General features: G+C 46.4%; 1 protein-coding gene across 6 annotated transcripts in view; it reads right to left on the bottom strand.

Moving 5' to 3' along the window:
• CLASP1 (cytoplasmic linker associated protein 1) overlaps window positions 1-12,432 on the bottom strand; it is a 169,878-nt gene extending 157,446 nt beyond the window's left edge. For all 6 annotated transcript variants that reach the window (XM_059852741.1, XM_059852742.1, XM_059852744.1 and 3 more), the window contains exons 1-2: window positions 12,279-12,432; window positions 342-816 (exon numbers count right to left, since the gene is read on the bottom strand). In XM_059852741.1, coding sequence (XP_059708724.1) covers window positions 342-536 — 195 coding nt within the window. In that variant the 5' untranslated portion in view covers window positions 537-816; window positions 12,279-12,432. The remainder of the gene's footprint in view (window positions 1-341; window positions 817-12,278) is intronic.
• Window positions 12,433-15,818: the final 3,386 nt, after the last annotated feature.

Raw genomic sequence — 15,818 nt, 5'->3', positions numbered from 1 at the left:
ATGGCACGAAATCACGAACACTGCTAAACTACTGGGATGATCAAAGCATGGGATCAGCTAACAAAGTATACAAAGATTCCAGGATATCACAAACTATGAACACCAAATGTAAATCCACTTGTGCTTAAAACACCATTCACTGAATTCCTACTGCCTTGAGTCCTCGATATCATAGCAGCTATGAACTACCAAGATATGGAACAACAATCACTGATTCAGTCTAATTACTAGCTTAGAGAACAGTATCATAGAATGTCTACTACACAGCTTTCATTTAGATCAAGGAGCATTTGACATCGGCACTTCTGACAGTAATCACATTCCACATGACAAAGTCTTACCTTATAATTGCTGGAATTTACCCAAGAAGTGGCCAGTCCATCAACCATTTTATCCAGCATAGTCTGATCATGTTCAAGATCAGCTGACTTCTGTTTATCTGAGAAATAATCTATCAATTCCTGGCCAACCTGAAGTCTTTTTCCAACATCCTTCTGCAGCACCTGCGCTAAGCAGTACTCCATACTGGGCTCCATAGTGTCTCAGAAATACAGCAGCAGCCAGAAAGCCAGAGGGCAGCAGGGCCAAAATCTCCCTCTACAAATGTACGCAGGAGGTCGCCTCTTTCTTCTATGAAGGTTACTGAGGGCCTGGGTTTCAAAGATGCAATTCTGAGAATGGCAACAATGCACCATGTGTGTGTGGACAGCAGCTGGCAGGATATTAAAAGTCCAATTTAAATAACTGGTAATAGATGAAGCAATGAGCAGCGCTGTACAGTTGAGTCTGCAATAAATCCCAATTCAGCAGTCCATTCTGAAAGAAATGAAAAAGAACAGTATTATAGGTTAAATTAAGACTGGAGGAAAAAAAAATAGACTGAAAGCATGTCACAAAATAGGTTATTCACATACAGCTGCGAAGCTGTGTAAGTCAGATACAAGCAGCACTGGTCTATTTTAAGGAATCAAACAAGGTAGGTCAGGACAAAAACCTTATTCTTTATAATAGCAGTTATCCATCAGTTCCCTGGAAGTTTTAGCAACAGACAGTAAATTTGTGGCTTAAAGTAACAGCTGATTAATAATCAGTATTATTGCAACTGCCACCATCCACCCAAAAAGGTGGAGACAAAATCCTTAAGCAGGTCACCAGGAATACCCATCTACTTTAAGTGAAAGCAGGAAGAGGTCTGGATCCTGTTTTGACTGTTGGCCTTCAGCAATCAATGTCATCAGCTGGTCAGCAAGATAAAGCACTAACATAGGGCTCCAGGAATGTAAAATGATCAGTTTTCAAAAACTAGGTGCTCAAGCTGTTTCCAGGCTGAATTCTGTTACATCCCAACTACACATGTCCAGGAAACAGCACTCACTGGCACACTCTAAAATGCAGTTCTGACAGCCAAGGCCACACACAAGGAAGGTCAGGCCGAACTTTACTGCCACTCCGAGGCACAGCATCACCTCAGAAGTGTTTGGCTTATGCAAAAAAAAAAAAATTTTACTGAATGTTTGGGCTTTGTTTATGTTCTTGAACCCTAGGAACTCTCTTGTCCCCTTCAGTACTGATTCTTTTTGTCCCTCCATCTGTAGCCAAATTAATTCCTCCAGGCAGCCAGGGACCAGACTAAGGGCCTGTCCTGCACCTTCCTACAGACCAGGGTTCCTGGCATCACCACAGTGCTTCCTGAAGCACTCCCTCATGACAGGTTAGCTTTTTCAGGAAGTGGGTGATAAAAACCCAGGGTGTCTTTTTGTTTCCTGGCTAATAATACCCAAAACTAGAAATCTGTCCTACTTTTTCCACCAACATGAGGAAAGCAGGTCAAGCTCAGAGTAAGGGAAGAGGTTGTGCAGCGGACACCTGGTTCAATAAACAACTGGAAGGAAGCTGGAAGGAGGCACAAGTTTGCTAATTGGAAGCACTGGGGCAGCAAATAAATACCTTCTGTTTGAGCAAATAAGGCCTTCACAAAGGTCTTAATAAGGCAAAATGGACTGACAGCAGACGAGATGAACACAAAAACCCCAGCCTGGAAACAAAAGCACCCATTGCAAAGCAGGCTATACAGTTCATTACCTCACCCCATCTTCCCTGGCCACATCTTACCACCACCAAGCACAGCATCTAGATTCAGCTCTGAGGGCCTACGCTTCCCCAACCCTACAAGCATCACCACACACGTCCCAGCTTCCCACACTGGTTGTGCAGGAGTCACCGGAGTGCAGGCCCCTCCATTCCAGGCAGCCAGTTCAAATCCCTACTGGCTGATGGGCATCAAAACTGGTTCAGTAAACCAATGGACTCACCTCAACCAACTGCCAGGCAAATCCTATCCTCAGCCAGAAGGGATTGTATATTTGTACACTAAGCTCCCTCCTTGTCAGCAAAACCTCATCTCCAGAGCAGCAAGGAAGCCTTGGCTGCTATTGCACACACAGCACCTCAAGCTTTGAGTTAGTGCTGTGCCATATTACAGCTTGTGACCCCTACCCCAATCTAAACCATCTCAAGGACACACAAAACTCCCACCATTTTGTTTCAAGTCACCTCAGGAGGGATTCGATTTTAAATTCTAAGACTGTCAAAACCCCTCCAATCAGTACTCTAAACACCTTTTTTCTTTCTAAAAGAAAGTTCCAAGCTAGAAGGAAGCATTGCCTTTTTTACTACAGTTTCTACTGATGCTACAGTTTCTCACTTGGTCAATTTAGCACCAAATCTGAAAGAAGCACTCTGAGCTTTCCCATCCTCAACCAAAAATGGTTCATGACATGGCACTCACTCCCATGGCAGCACAGGCACAAAACCAGAGCCACTTCCACAATTGTACAAGCACGGCAGATGCTTCCATTCAGGTCTCCCTGTCTGCAGCTTTGAATACTGGCCCCTGCCCTGCCCTCTAGCACAGGCTGGTCTTGCTCTTTGCTGCAAACACTCCACTTAAGGGAGACAGCCTTACACACAGCAGCATCTGAATATGCAGTGGATGGATTGTCACATAGGGAAGCATTTCGCTGGACACCTCACTAGCATGGAGCTACTGGAGAAGGAACAGGGAACTGGCATTAAACTGCTACCACATTCTGTTCAAAAGGGGACTCTTCTGTTAAACTGGATATATAGTGAAGAAAGTCTAAATGCTTTTAAAATTGAAATTTAGAACTTGCTCAAACTTGAAAATTCAGATTACAGAAGGGTGTGAATGAGTGGTAGTTACCACAAACTAGCCATTTTTTATTAACATCACACAGAGGCACGTCCCAACACGTCCAGTAACAATTACCTGGCCATATTGCCATGAGAAATGAGCATTCATGGTTTCAAGTCTGCCTTCTATGTGGTTTTCATTAAAGAGTTTATAAGTCTCTGCCTACAGAGACTTACAAGCACAGAAACAATCTTTAAAGCAAACGAATGTAAATAAATTTCTCTCCATTCTCCTTGCTTATTAAACACATGAAGGAAGGCATAGGATAAAAACCTTGGTGCATTACAAAAGAATGAATTTGTGTCACAACCTTGAGGACTGCAGTCTAAAAAAGATCCACTACACATTATGGCACTGCTATCAAATGCATATGGGGAAGAAGAGACAGAAATATCTTTGAATCCTGGGGAAAACAGTAATAGGAAACCAAGAGGAAAAGCTCAATATAGCTTGCATCTACCAGCTAACAGGTGTTTAAGTAGCACTTTTCTAAAAAAAAAAAAAAAAACAAAAAAAACCACCAAAAAAACCCCACAAAAAACTCCAAAAAGCTATTCTACACATGTTAGGAAGTCTGCTGACTCCCCTCTTCCCAAAAGGAGGAAGTGGAAAAAACACCACCTGAGAAAAACAAGACCCAGGCTGACAAAAATCTAACCTGCCAGACAATGAAGCATATGGCTGCTGCAACCCATCAAGTCTGCAATCATCTGGGCAGATGCTCCCCACATAAGTTTTGAAAAACACCAAGCAACAGTTCTCAGCCCCAGTGGTCTACTCCTGGACTTTCTGGGTAGCCAATGTTACAAGACATAAACAACTTTGGAAGGGGATGTTGAGTACAACCTCTTCCCACAGAAGAAAAATCATGCAGAACTCAAAATTAATAACTCAGTAGCACAGGTCCTGTGTTTGGAGCTCCCCCAAGTTTTGAGAGGGGTTGCCAGTATAAGCTCCAGAGCAAGGGTTTTCTCCAATCCTTCCAAGCCTTGTAGTCTGTCCTCAAAAATACAGGCTAGGCTCAACATGTAGACAAAATAATTCAAGAGAAAAAACTACCCCAATTCTGTCATTGAAAAAAAGTTCTTTGTTTCACTAATCAGCCATCAAAACTATGTGCTTCGCAACACCCAAACTTTTCATCAACTGCTACCCAGCAGAAAGCCACTATACAAAGGCTTTTGGAGCTCAAAATGATGAATTTAAAGGGGAAAGCTAACCAAGATCAAACAGCCCAAGCTACTCAGCTGAGATACTACCATCATAACAGTATAAAAGCTGATACAATTCACAGTAAAGCAACTGGCTCAACACATAGAATAAATTAATCCAAACATTAATAAGGAAATACTTGTTACCTAAGATGCTATGGCAATATTAAACTGGGTACCTAAGACAATGAATTTTTTTCAGCACTTAGGTGAACACCACTCAGACTAAGTGAAAGTGCATGATTTGCAATTCTCAAGTAAGATTTTATCTTAGGATAACTTCACAGGAAATCTTGAATCTTCTTCCTCTTGCAAGGAAGGGAATCTGAAGCACATAAAAAATGCACTGTTACTCTCTTGGTGTCCTGCCTATCCTTGGGAGCTCTTCCGATATAACTATTTAACTTTAAAAATTATGTTCCACTCTCTTCTGCTCTAGATATCAGGTTATCATCTTTGCCATGTTTCATTGTCATCTTCACTTGCCAAAAAGTCAATGCAGTCCATAACTTCCCCAGACAACTGTTCCAACACAACTGCTCCAGACACAAGCATGCAGATACAAGCCTCTTGCTGCCACTCACAATCACTAGAGGCAAGAGCCAGCACCACTCAATAACCAGTCATCTTCCTGAAAGTATCTCAACTTCCAGCCAGTGAGCTTAATTTGTAACCAACCTGTAAACATGGCCACACTCCTTTGGTGCTTTTTTTTTTTTTTTGTGTACATGGTTAACTGCAGCCCAGCATCTGTAGAAATAACACAGCAACACAATAGTACCAACAAGTCTCAGGACTAATTGCACAGTCACTTCAGTTTAAAATTAGTTTAAGGTATATTCAACAGACCTCTGTCAACAACTGAACTCTGATCCTTGAGGAGATCTCCACCCTAGCCAAATGAAGCAATTTTTTCAAATATAAAAGCAACCAGGCATCCAACCTGCAGTAGTTCACCACTTCTGCAAGGTGGGCAGTGTCAACACATAATTAACTTGTTTTGCCAGCCAAGCCCCCTTGGGCAAGAAATTCAGAGCACTTAGAACAGCATGTGGAAACCATGTGCTGCGAAGACTAAGTGGGGATCTCATCAGCAAGGCAGTGTCAAATTGCAGCTCTGCAGGGTGGAAGTTCTCAGCCCTCTGTCCACTTCTCTATTTTTGCTTCCACCAGTACAGCTATACCCTCCCCAGAGGGGACTGGTGTCAGGCCTCTACAAAGTATTACAATCACCAAGCACGCAATCAAACCTACTCTTTCCCTTGGGTGTGCAAGCAGCCCTGAACAAAGCAGCTCAAAATGTTCCTACTTGTTCAAACTCCGAAGGAGGTGGCAAGTACCACATCAAGTGTCTTACTTGAAGAAGAAAGCAACATTTTTCTGGAGCCAAAGGGAGCTTGTAGGAAACAACCACCAAGCAACTGACAGATGGGCTATCCCCATTCTTCACCTGTATCCATAAGGTAATAATGTTTCTTTAGTGACAGGGAATATTACACAATCACTGTGATTGTTTTAAATCAGTAATTACTGTTGCCCTGTACTTGAGCCTCTCCCTAATCCAAAGATGGTATCTTAGATTTCCAGACTGACAACTCATGCTTTTCTAATTAGCTGGTGGGACAGCCCCGTGCTTATCTCCCTGTACCAAGTGTCTCTGGTGGCACTTGATGCACTCCTTCCACGCCCCATCCAGTAACTTTTAACTGTCCTCAGACAGTGCCAGTGCCAATACTTCTCAGTCCATCCTTGCTGATAGGCAAAGCACTGCCTAGATGGATGCAGTTTCTTTTCCAGAAGGTCTTCAGAGGAGGGTTTGTCTACAGCTGCACTAAAGCAGTGTAAAACGCTCCTGCTGTAGGCAGTTCACCCTGAGAAGAGCCAGGTCTGGCGGAAGGCTTGCTAGGACTCTGCTAAATATTATCTGGTCCTTAAACTTGCCTGCAGTCTGTTAAGGGGCTCATCTTCAAAAGTACAGACAGTAACCAACCTGCAGCAGGGCATAACTCCACTGCCATCAGGAAAACTGAAGCAGATTTCTAGAATGGAGACAGCTGAAAGATTTCCATGGCTTAAGCTAACTATGGGCCTTCTCCCCTATACACAAACATTCTAGGCTAGATGCTGGCTGTGAAAGTTGCATTACCTAGCCTGGGTAAAATGAGAGATAAGCTTCAGATAACAGAAATTCTTATGCCTCCACTAAAGGTTTACATTGCTGCCTGGGTAATTGAACACCTCACGCAGAGCTACCCATTTCAGCAATGCAACAATCTTCAAAAAAATCTCCTCAGTAATGAAGCTGCAGCAAATCAAGACAAGTCACAGGTCACCTCAATGTGACTCCAATACCCTTCACTAATGAAACCACTTTGAAGAGTGGGAGTAACCCCTCCAGAGCAGGGTAGAAAATTAGATGAGCTTTAACATCTTTTGTTTTCCTAATACAACCCCTCTCTGAAATTAGTTTGGTTTTAACTTTGTCTGAGACAAGGACAAGTGTAAAATGAGCTTTCAAGGTCTCCTTCCTTTTTAACAGTTCAAGTGCCAAGATGCAGCTCAAAATCCTACAATGGCAGGAGCTGCTCTCCATGGACTCCCTCCTGCAGACATCTCAGTTCGTGGTTCCAAGGAAATTCATTACAAGCAACTTCCTAGGGGCCTATAGGACCAGTGGTGGGGGGGACTATCATCATGACACTTAATTCTGTGAATAGTTCTCGAGTTTTGAGTTTATGTGTATGAAAATATCCTCCCTGTCCCTTACTCTAGATATCTAACCTTATCTCAGAGCCTGAGCTCTGACACTGTGGGACCCTGGCACACAAACCATGCAACACTGGCTCTACGACTTCCAGCCTGGCTCTGCAAGGTGATCCAGCCAAAGGTGCACAAGGTTCCCTCCAGGGGGCTGTCTGGCAGCCCAGAAGAATGGAAGTGTCATCAGCCCCCTTTGTACAGCAACTAGGAGAGCAGGACAAAATTTTCCAGCCACATCCCAACCCTCTCCTCCACAATCCAGCAGCAATATTGGATCATCTGGAAAAAACAAAGGAAGAATAGACTTTCACCTGTAGCCTTGTGGGAAAAATGCTTAGCAAGGTTTGGAAGTAGAACACTACTGAGAATTAGAGCAGTGACCCATCACCACTTGCAGTTTGCTGGCACAAGTGGCTTCACAGAACATCTGAATCTTGTAATTTCTCTTTGCATTGTGAATTATTAAGTCACTCAGGCAAAGATTACTAATTTAGGCAGTCCTGAAGAAGGAAAGCATCTACTTTGTGTACATCATTAGAAGAAAAAAGTAGTATAATACCACCTTCCTATTTTACAGGCAGGTACAGGGTAGGAATTCAGTGCCTTTCCCAGAGTCACTCTAACGTAAGTCTCCAGTGGCAGTGGTAACTGAGGGTGAGATAACACCTTGGGAAAAGAAAAAACCAATACATCACATAAGATCCACATAACTGAATTTTAAAGAGAGCAGTGGGTTTGACATAAATTTCTTACTCCAGTCGTCCAAGACCTTGCTATTCCTACTGATATATAACTGGCTAGTGACACAGAAGTCAGTTTTTGTGTGAAAGTCCAAGCCAGAACTACCCCGGAAGGAAGTACTTGAGAGACAAGTGCTTACAGTAAAATGACAGGTTGGAACAGGAAAATAATACAGAAGATCAAACCTTGGGTGCAAGCCCTCAAGGGACACCGGCTGTGGGGTGCAACAGCAGCAATTTGCAAGTCAACAGCTTCAGAAAAAGGTTACTTTCTTGGTCTCTTTTCCCAGCTAATACCCATTTCTCTTCCATGATTCTAAGCACAAGTTTTCTGCATGGCAAAACAGGGGTCTTTGCCAACCCCTGTCCTCCAGGGCTGCCATGGAAATTTCTGGCCAAAGAGAGGAGAACTCAGCAGCAGGATTACAGCTGCTGACAGGCTGGGGGTGTAGAAGCCAGCACCTAGAATCAGTTCAGCTCCAGGTGGGGAAGGATGGTTATCCTCCACACTCAGGCATAAGCAGATCCCACTCAGCCTTGCACCTGCAACTGCACAGAAGTGGATGCCAAAGAAATCCCTCAGCACAGACTGCAGGGGAGTGCAGAAAACCACCATGACACTTTAAGGTATATAAAACATTGGGTGGAGGAAACACAGGACATGGAGGAGCAGAGGGAAGTTTTATCTGACATGACCATGACCCTAGTAACAGTTAAGGGAACTTCTGGCCTATGAAACCACCTCCATGTAACAGGCAGAGACACACCTGCAATTCCTCCCTTCTGCTTAGCAGCACTTTGAAGCACCTGTCAAAATTTGACTTTATTTTGATCAGATCTCTGCCTCAGCAAATTACTGTTGGTTCAATTTGGCTTTCTGAAATATCTTGGAATCTGAAGTATCTACATGCAAAATGTAGAGAAAGGGCCACAGACTAAGCCTGAAATGCTGAAACATTGCATCAGGGACTGGCCTGGTTAGGCTGTTTAGTCTGTTATCCTGCTGGCGGTGGAAACAAATTAGAGATTTTTAAATCTTCCCACTCACAATAAACTAATGATGATGACGCTTCCCTAATAATTAATTTTGTGGCTACTGCTTGGCATACTTGTTTCTGGATGCAGAATGGACATCTCCCTCCTTGCAGAGCCAAACATGCAGAGATTTGATTAAGGGGCAGAACAGGAAGCCAGATGAACTCAAACACTAACCATTAACTAAGATCAAATCTCTTGGAGAGCACCTGCAACCTCTCCAACAAAACTCTTTTATTGCCCTTCTACAACTTGAACAGTTACAACTCCATCCAGTTCATTTGGGTTTTGTGGGGTGGCTTTTTTCCCAGGTGCAAGAGTGCTAATGCTCCCAAAGAGAGGAGAAAGTGAACAGTGAACTCTCCCATGTATGACAGAGCCAGACACCAGTGCAGTGCAGGATGCCAAGGAACATGTATGTGCTCAGCTCCTCCAGTATGCCACTGTGCAAAGCTCATAAACACCTCACATCGTGCTTTCACATAGGTTTGAGAACTGGTAACAGGTTGGTCCAATGGACAAGATCCAAACCACTGAATGAGCTCTGAAGAAACATGTAATGCAAGCTTCAACACTGTACAGTGTGATGGAAATGGAACAACTGAGCAAAGCACAACATGAAACGGACCATCAAACAGCAAGGTAAAGCTAAAGCTGCACATCACTGTCACATCAACCTTCATCAAAGAAAGAAGCAAACCCCTTTCCTCACAGTCACAATGCTCAGAATTTACTCAAGCCGCAGTCTGAAGAAATTAATAGACATGGACAGTCTATTTTACTTGCTGAGGTGACAGACCTTTCTATACTTGCCAGCATTTTCTCCACTGCACTGGCTCCAAGGTGTGCTGGCACTGTCACAATCCAGGAGAAGCTTCAATTACAACTGCCAGCCAAGGAGGCACAAACAGCAGCAAGCCCCATCCAGGCACACCACCAAGATTTCCAGCCCTAGTCTAGGCAAGGCCTGAGATAATGAGACGCTCAGGGTGACACATGAGCCTGATCCAAAGTCATCTGAGGCCAGAAGGGACCTGTAATGGCAGTCCACAAGCTTCAAAGCCATATTACTCCCACAGAAATCCACATGTATGTTGTGAGGTACAGGCAGGGAAGGTCACTACTTTATCCCTCTGAACATTTCATGTCCAGCCTCCTGAAACATTTTCTGACCTGCTCCTGACACAAAGGTTGTTGAGGGCTCCTCTGTAGAGGACATCTTGCCCCCATCCTCCTCTGTGATGTTGTAAACCACTACAGAAGTGTCCAGACTTGCTATCAACTCTCATCCTCCTAACATCCAACTGCCCTGACCAAAGTGCCTGATGGATAGAGAAGGATTGATTAATATGGGAGAAACAGAGAAATTTCATTTCAGTTTAACTTTTGCTGTTTAAATATATGGTTTTCTTTATACTTAAGCTGTAGCATAGATTCAAGATCCCTACAGAACTTCAAAGATGCCTGGAGGACCAACTCATTCCAACATAGGCACTCTCTCCAGCTGCACTTCTGGGGAACATCACGTGAACCAGAGAAACATTTCCAAAATCTGCTGCTCTATTACTTTTAACACCACTTGTTATCAGCTAAGTGAAGCAAGGCTGAGGTGTATAACACCATGGCATTTTTCCTCTTGAAACAAAAAGTTTTGAAGCTGCTTGACAAATTCTAAGGATTTCACAGGAATATTGCAGGTATCAGTATGAAAAAAATCTATTCATGTTGGTAACAATTAAAAAAAAAAATTAAGCAAGTGAGACTATGAAATACAGAGAGAATCACCCGTGGTGACATGTCATTCCTCTGTCCCTCTCGTAACTTCCAGGCTTCAGTCCCACTGACAGGGTTCAACAGAGAAAACAAGCAAAGGCTAACTTTGCCAAGCCCAGGAATGCAGCACAAAGGCTTGCTCCACACAGCTAGCTGTGTTGCCACGACAAGAAGACCCTGAATATGACAGTACTGCAGTTCCACTCTGCACTTGGGTGTAGACCTTTACTCAAGAGAAAGCTGGCTCCTATTGCAAGTTCTCAAACATATCCCTTCTCCAGCTGCAAAACTCTTAAATCTAATTCAGAATCCCACATGGAAGCAAATACTTGCCCTTCCAACACCTTTCTGAGAACTATCTAAGCACTACTGGTCTGGATGGATCTGTGTCTCCAGGTGTCAAGCAACAATACTTTCATTTGTCCTCAAAGTTACCCAGGGAGCATCAAGAGGAGCAGAGAACAGAGATGCAACAGCTCAAAAGACGCCGAGAAATGGGCTACACTGCTCAGCAGCAAACTGGACTAAGACATTTGTCTCTGATGCTGGCACAAGTGCTGGGCTGGAGACCACATCCCTGCCCTATTAACACTGGCTTGGCACATGCTACTTTACTTAACCCTAGTCTCTTTTACTGAACACTGACTTATAAACTAAGTCCACATGGGGCAGAGAGATCTATTGGTCAGAACAACCCACGCACCCGGGGAGCCTCTGTGCTACTCCACCACAGGCTTCCCAGACAGCCCTGAGCCTGTTATCCTACCTCAGTTTCCCACATCCTTCTCAAGCAGCTGTGCAGGGCACTGGGGAGGAAGGCAGCCTTTCCCTTCCTCACCAGTATCTTCAGACATATAACATTAAAAATACCTTAAGCAGAGCCCACACAGGCCTGTAACATGCACAATTACATATTATTTACTCAGACCCAGCATCTCTCTTGAAGCATTTCTGCAGGATTTGCCTAATGACCAACCCAGCTCTTCGCACAAACTCACAGTTGTGACCCAACTCCCATTAAAAATGCTGCCAGAAACAACCGAAGGAGAGCACGGCACGTGCACAAAGGGGCCAAGCACAAGGGCTGAACCCACCCAACCCACACGATGCTTTCGGAGCGCAGCAGCCTCAAGCGTTAGCAAAGCCCCGCGCCTCACCAGAGCGGCCGCACCTCTCTCCCTTCGCCGAGCCGTTGGTTCCAGCGGGGACGCTCGCCGGGACCCCCTGCTCGGACGCGGCCCCGGCACCGCCGCTCCCGCACGGCCGGTGCTCGGCGGCACCAGGGCGGGGGGCCGAGGGGCGGCTCCGCTCCAGGCCCCGGCAGCCCCCGCACCCCCGGTCCCACCGGACCGCCCTCCCCTGCCCTTCCCGAACCGCTCCGCTGCGAGAGCTGGCACCGCGCTCCTCCCGGCCGGTACCGCGGACGGGTCGGCCCCGCCCCGAGCCGCGCTCCCCGCGGTCACCCGGCGGCGGCGGCACCGCACACAAAGCCCCCCGGCCGCCCTTCTCCCCGCGGCCCCCCCGCGGTGCGGGCGCGGGCGGTACCTGCGGGGCGGGGGCGGAGGCCGGGCGGACGCGCTCCCTTCTCCCTCTCGCGTCTCCCTCCCTCAATGCCGGCGGCGGCGGCGCCCGCTCCGCTCCATGGCCGCGCGCGCGCCCCGCTGACCACGGGAAGAATGGGAGATCCAGCGCGCACGCGCCGCCCGCGCCCGCCCCGCCCCGCCCCGCGCGCCGGCGCGGCACCGCCCTGCGGCCGCCGGTACCGCGGTGAGGTCAGCGCTCCCCGTGCGCATGCGCTGGGACCGTTACCGCGCGCCCGGTCGCCATGGCGACCCTGTCCGCCGGGAGCAGGGTCCGGGAGCGCGGACACGCGTGTTCCTGGGAATGCCACCCGCCTTCCTGGGAATGCCACTCGCCTTCCCCGGAATGCCACGGCCCCGTCCCTGCTGACCGGCCTTCAACTACTGCCGCGCCCCCGGCTGCTGCTCTGACCGGGGACAGGCCGAAACGCTTTGACAGGAGTTCCGCAGGCTGCGCGCGGAGAGCGTGAGGGCTCAGCGCTGCCGCGTGCCCCTGGGCGCGCGCTGCCCGCCTTTGGGAGGAGCCGCCGAAGCACCGAGTGCGGCAGCCGGGACGGACCGACCACAGCGGCACAGCCGGTACAACCTCCCCGCCCCGGCAGGGCCATCCCACAGCACACGGCACGGCATTGTGCCATGCCATCTCTGGAGTGAGGGAAACTCCACACTGTCTCTGGACAAGCGGCGCCAGTGCGCGGTCACTGCACACTGGAGAAGTTCTTCCTCATGTTTAGGCGGAAATTCTTGTGCATCAGTTTCTGCCTGTTGCCTTTTCTGTTGCTGGGCACCACCGAGCAGAGCCTCGATCCATCTTCTTGACAACCCCCTTTAGATATTTATACACATGGATGAGGTCCCCTCTGTCATCTCAAAGCTGAACAGCCCCAATTCTCTCAGCCTTTTCTGATACCAGACATGATCTAGTCTCTTAATGATCTTTGTTGCCCTCCCACGAGATATTTTCTCCTTCATGGAAAAAATTACAGTACTCCCACTCCATAACTGAGGTGAGAATGGGAAATAAATGCCCTGTGCAGAAGCTCTTTACCAACATGTATTTGGCCATCTTGTTCCCTGGGCTCATGACTGCTGTTCTCCTGATGGTTGTGGGGAATGAACCTCCATGTCTCCTCAAACCACCACTGTCCTCGTCCTCTGTGCTGCAGAAGGCAGCTGACCTCCATAACACTGCAGCTCCCAATAAGCACCGAGTCTGAGCCGCCAAAACATGGGAGAGCAAAGGATCAATTTTCATTCATAACTTTGTGAAATAGTAATGTCCTTCTCGGCTTACAGCTCTGCCACAGCAGCGACTTTTGGCAAGCTCCCTCCAAATAATCCAAGATTTTCCAGCTTGTTCTTTTTTGCCATCAGGTTGCAGAGCAATACCTAACTGCTGCTTTGGGTGAAGCCATCGGCACAGGGTGAGTGTAGTCTGGAACAGGCTGCAGAGATGTCAAGAGAAAGCTGGGGATATTAGTGCTTAAAAGGATGCCAGGTCTGAGTAAACTGAAAGCAGGTGATTACAGACCAGCTTTAGAAATTACCATGGTTCTCACCCCCAGGCAGTAGCTAATCTCCTGAGAGCCCTAACTGGCTAAGCACTACCCACAGCAGAGACAGCTCTGCTTCAGCACAGCCGTGTCCCGAGTGTTTGCCCTCCCTGGCTGGGCAGTTCTGCAAACAGGATTCCTCCAGTGTTTTACCCTTCTCCCGTTTTGCAGTGTCCCAACAGCAGCTGAGGACAGGGATCATGGGTACATTAACATAGGACCAATCATTCCTCCTCGTCTGGATCTGCTAGAACTACAGGCAAAGTTCTCTCAGAAAGTCTGGATAGTTCCTGCTCTGTTCCCAAAATACCTTCACAAAATACCTTGCTCATTTTGAGCAAGAAAATGAGATAAAAATGGAATAGTAGTAAGTTAGGTGAATTATGATAAGCAATATTTTGTTTAGTTTTCATAAGAAATCAATAACTTTGTATCACACATTTTTGTGTGTCACACATTTGCTGTGAATTTATTATCTTCAGTATTACAATGAAGAGGCATTTACTTTGGAAATCTCCCAAAACTGCCTTCTGATATAGTGTATATTTGCCCTTTTTTCACAATTCTTTCTTCCGGTGATTCTACATTCACTGTTTGGCAGGCTAAAGCTTTGTAAAGAAATGCTGAGAAATGCAACTGACATAGGTTAAAGTATTTTTCCTCCACTCCTAGGTAAAACTTGCACACAAAATATGACTTTTATTCTCTTTTTTGCAAGAATTCGAGGGACAACAACTGCGTAAAACTTAAAAGCATCCTTGTGCAACTGGCAGATTATGGACATGGTCTTTATGCGTTTTCTTCACATTTTTATTTTAAAGCAGGTAAAGTCTGCACAGAAATAAATTTGTCACATAATCAGCTCTAATATTTGGATTTTTTTCTTGTTACTACATTACTGTTTCCTTGCTCCCTGCAGAGACTTTTAGAACAGTTCATGCCTATATTCAAGACATTGTTCCATGAGCAGCAGCACTAATGATGCCTGGTTTCTCACAGGTCTGTGTTCTTTGTCCCTCTAATCCGCCCTGCTCTCTCAGCAGCCCTACCTTCCTTTGTGTGTCCTGTGCCACTCCCCTCCAAGGGGACATGGTGGCACAGTGGGGTTAGTCCAGGGCTGTATCCCTGTGCAGATGGAAGGGCAGCCCTCCATCACAAGGGATCACACCATGCCTGAGCTCCCTCCTGCCTTCCCCTGAGGCTGGCAATGATTATTTCTCTTTTCCATTCTCATGAAACTTGAGATTGTTTCCTACCCCCTAAACACTGAGAATGACAGCTGAATAGAAGCAGACAGACAGACTGGTCACATAAGCCTTGTTTTCATTAGGAAAAGAAGTCAAAAATACATTGTAACCTGCAGGCTTTCTTCCAGCTTTTTAAAAGTAGATAGTGAAAGCATTCTCTGATTCTTGGCCTTTAGGTTTCTTAACATTAATCTCAGTATTCTTTAATTCTGCTCTCGATTCCATGGCACAATCCATCAGCTTTCCCAGGGCCATCACTCTGCATTAGTTCTGGCACATCTGTGACAAGCTGTACATCCATCGCCTGCGACAGTTCCCAATGGAAACACCGTGAAGGCACGGCAGGATACCCCAAGGGCAACCAGATCTAAGCTTCTGGCTGGAATCCAGTCTGCAGGGATACCTCAGCTTCTCCAAAGTTATGGTTAGGTAACAACTGTGCTATTGCCAAGGAGCCCCTGGGGATTCATCCTGGGGTGCAGAGAGGACTCTCTAAATGGAGGAAATTGAAGTAACCACTGGAGGAGCTGCTGCCATCACATGAGACTGCTTGACCAGGCCTTCACTACCAGTGGCTCAGCAGCAGGCATTTGGCTGTTCCCCTATCCATAACATGCCTAAAAAAGGTACTTTTTACTATGCTCTCATTTCTAAAAGATCTCCATTTACTTACCGGTCTCCAAAACAAAGAGGCCAGTGCAGTGG

The sequence above is a fragment of the Haemorhous mexicanus genome, chromosome 8 (assembly GCF_027477595.1).
Source record: "Haemorhous mexicanus isolate bHaeMex1 chromosome 8, bHaeMex1.pri, whole genome shotgun sequence".
NCBI classification, from domain to species: domain Eukaryota; kingdom Metazoa; phylum Chordata; class Aves; order Passeriformes; family Fringillidae; genus Haemorhous; species Haemorhous mexicanus.
Note: the sequence above shows the minus strand (reverse complement) of the source record. Positions and strands in the feature narration are given on the sequence as shown.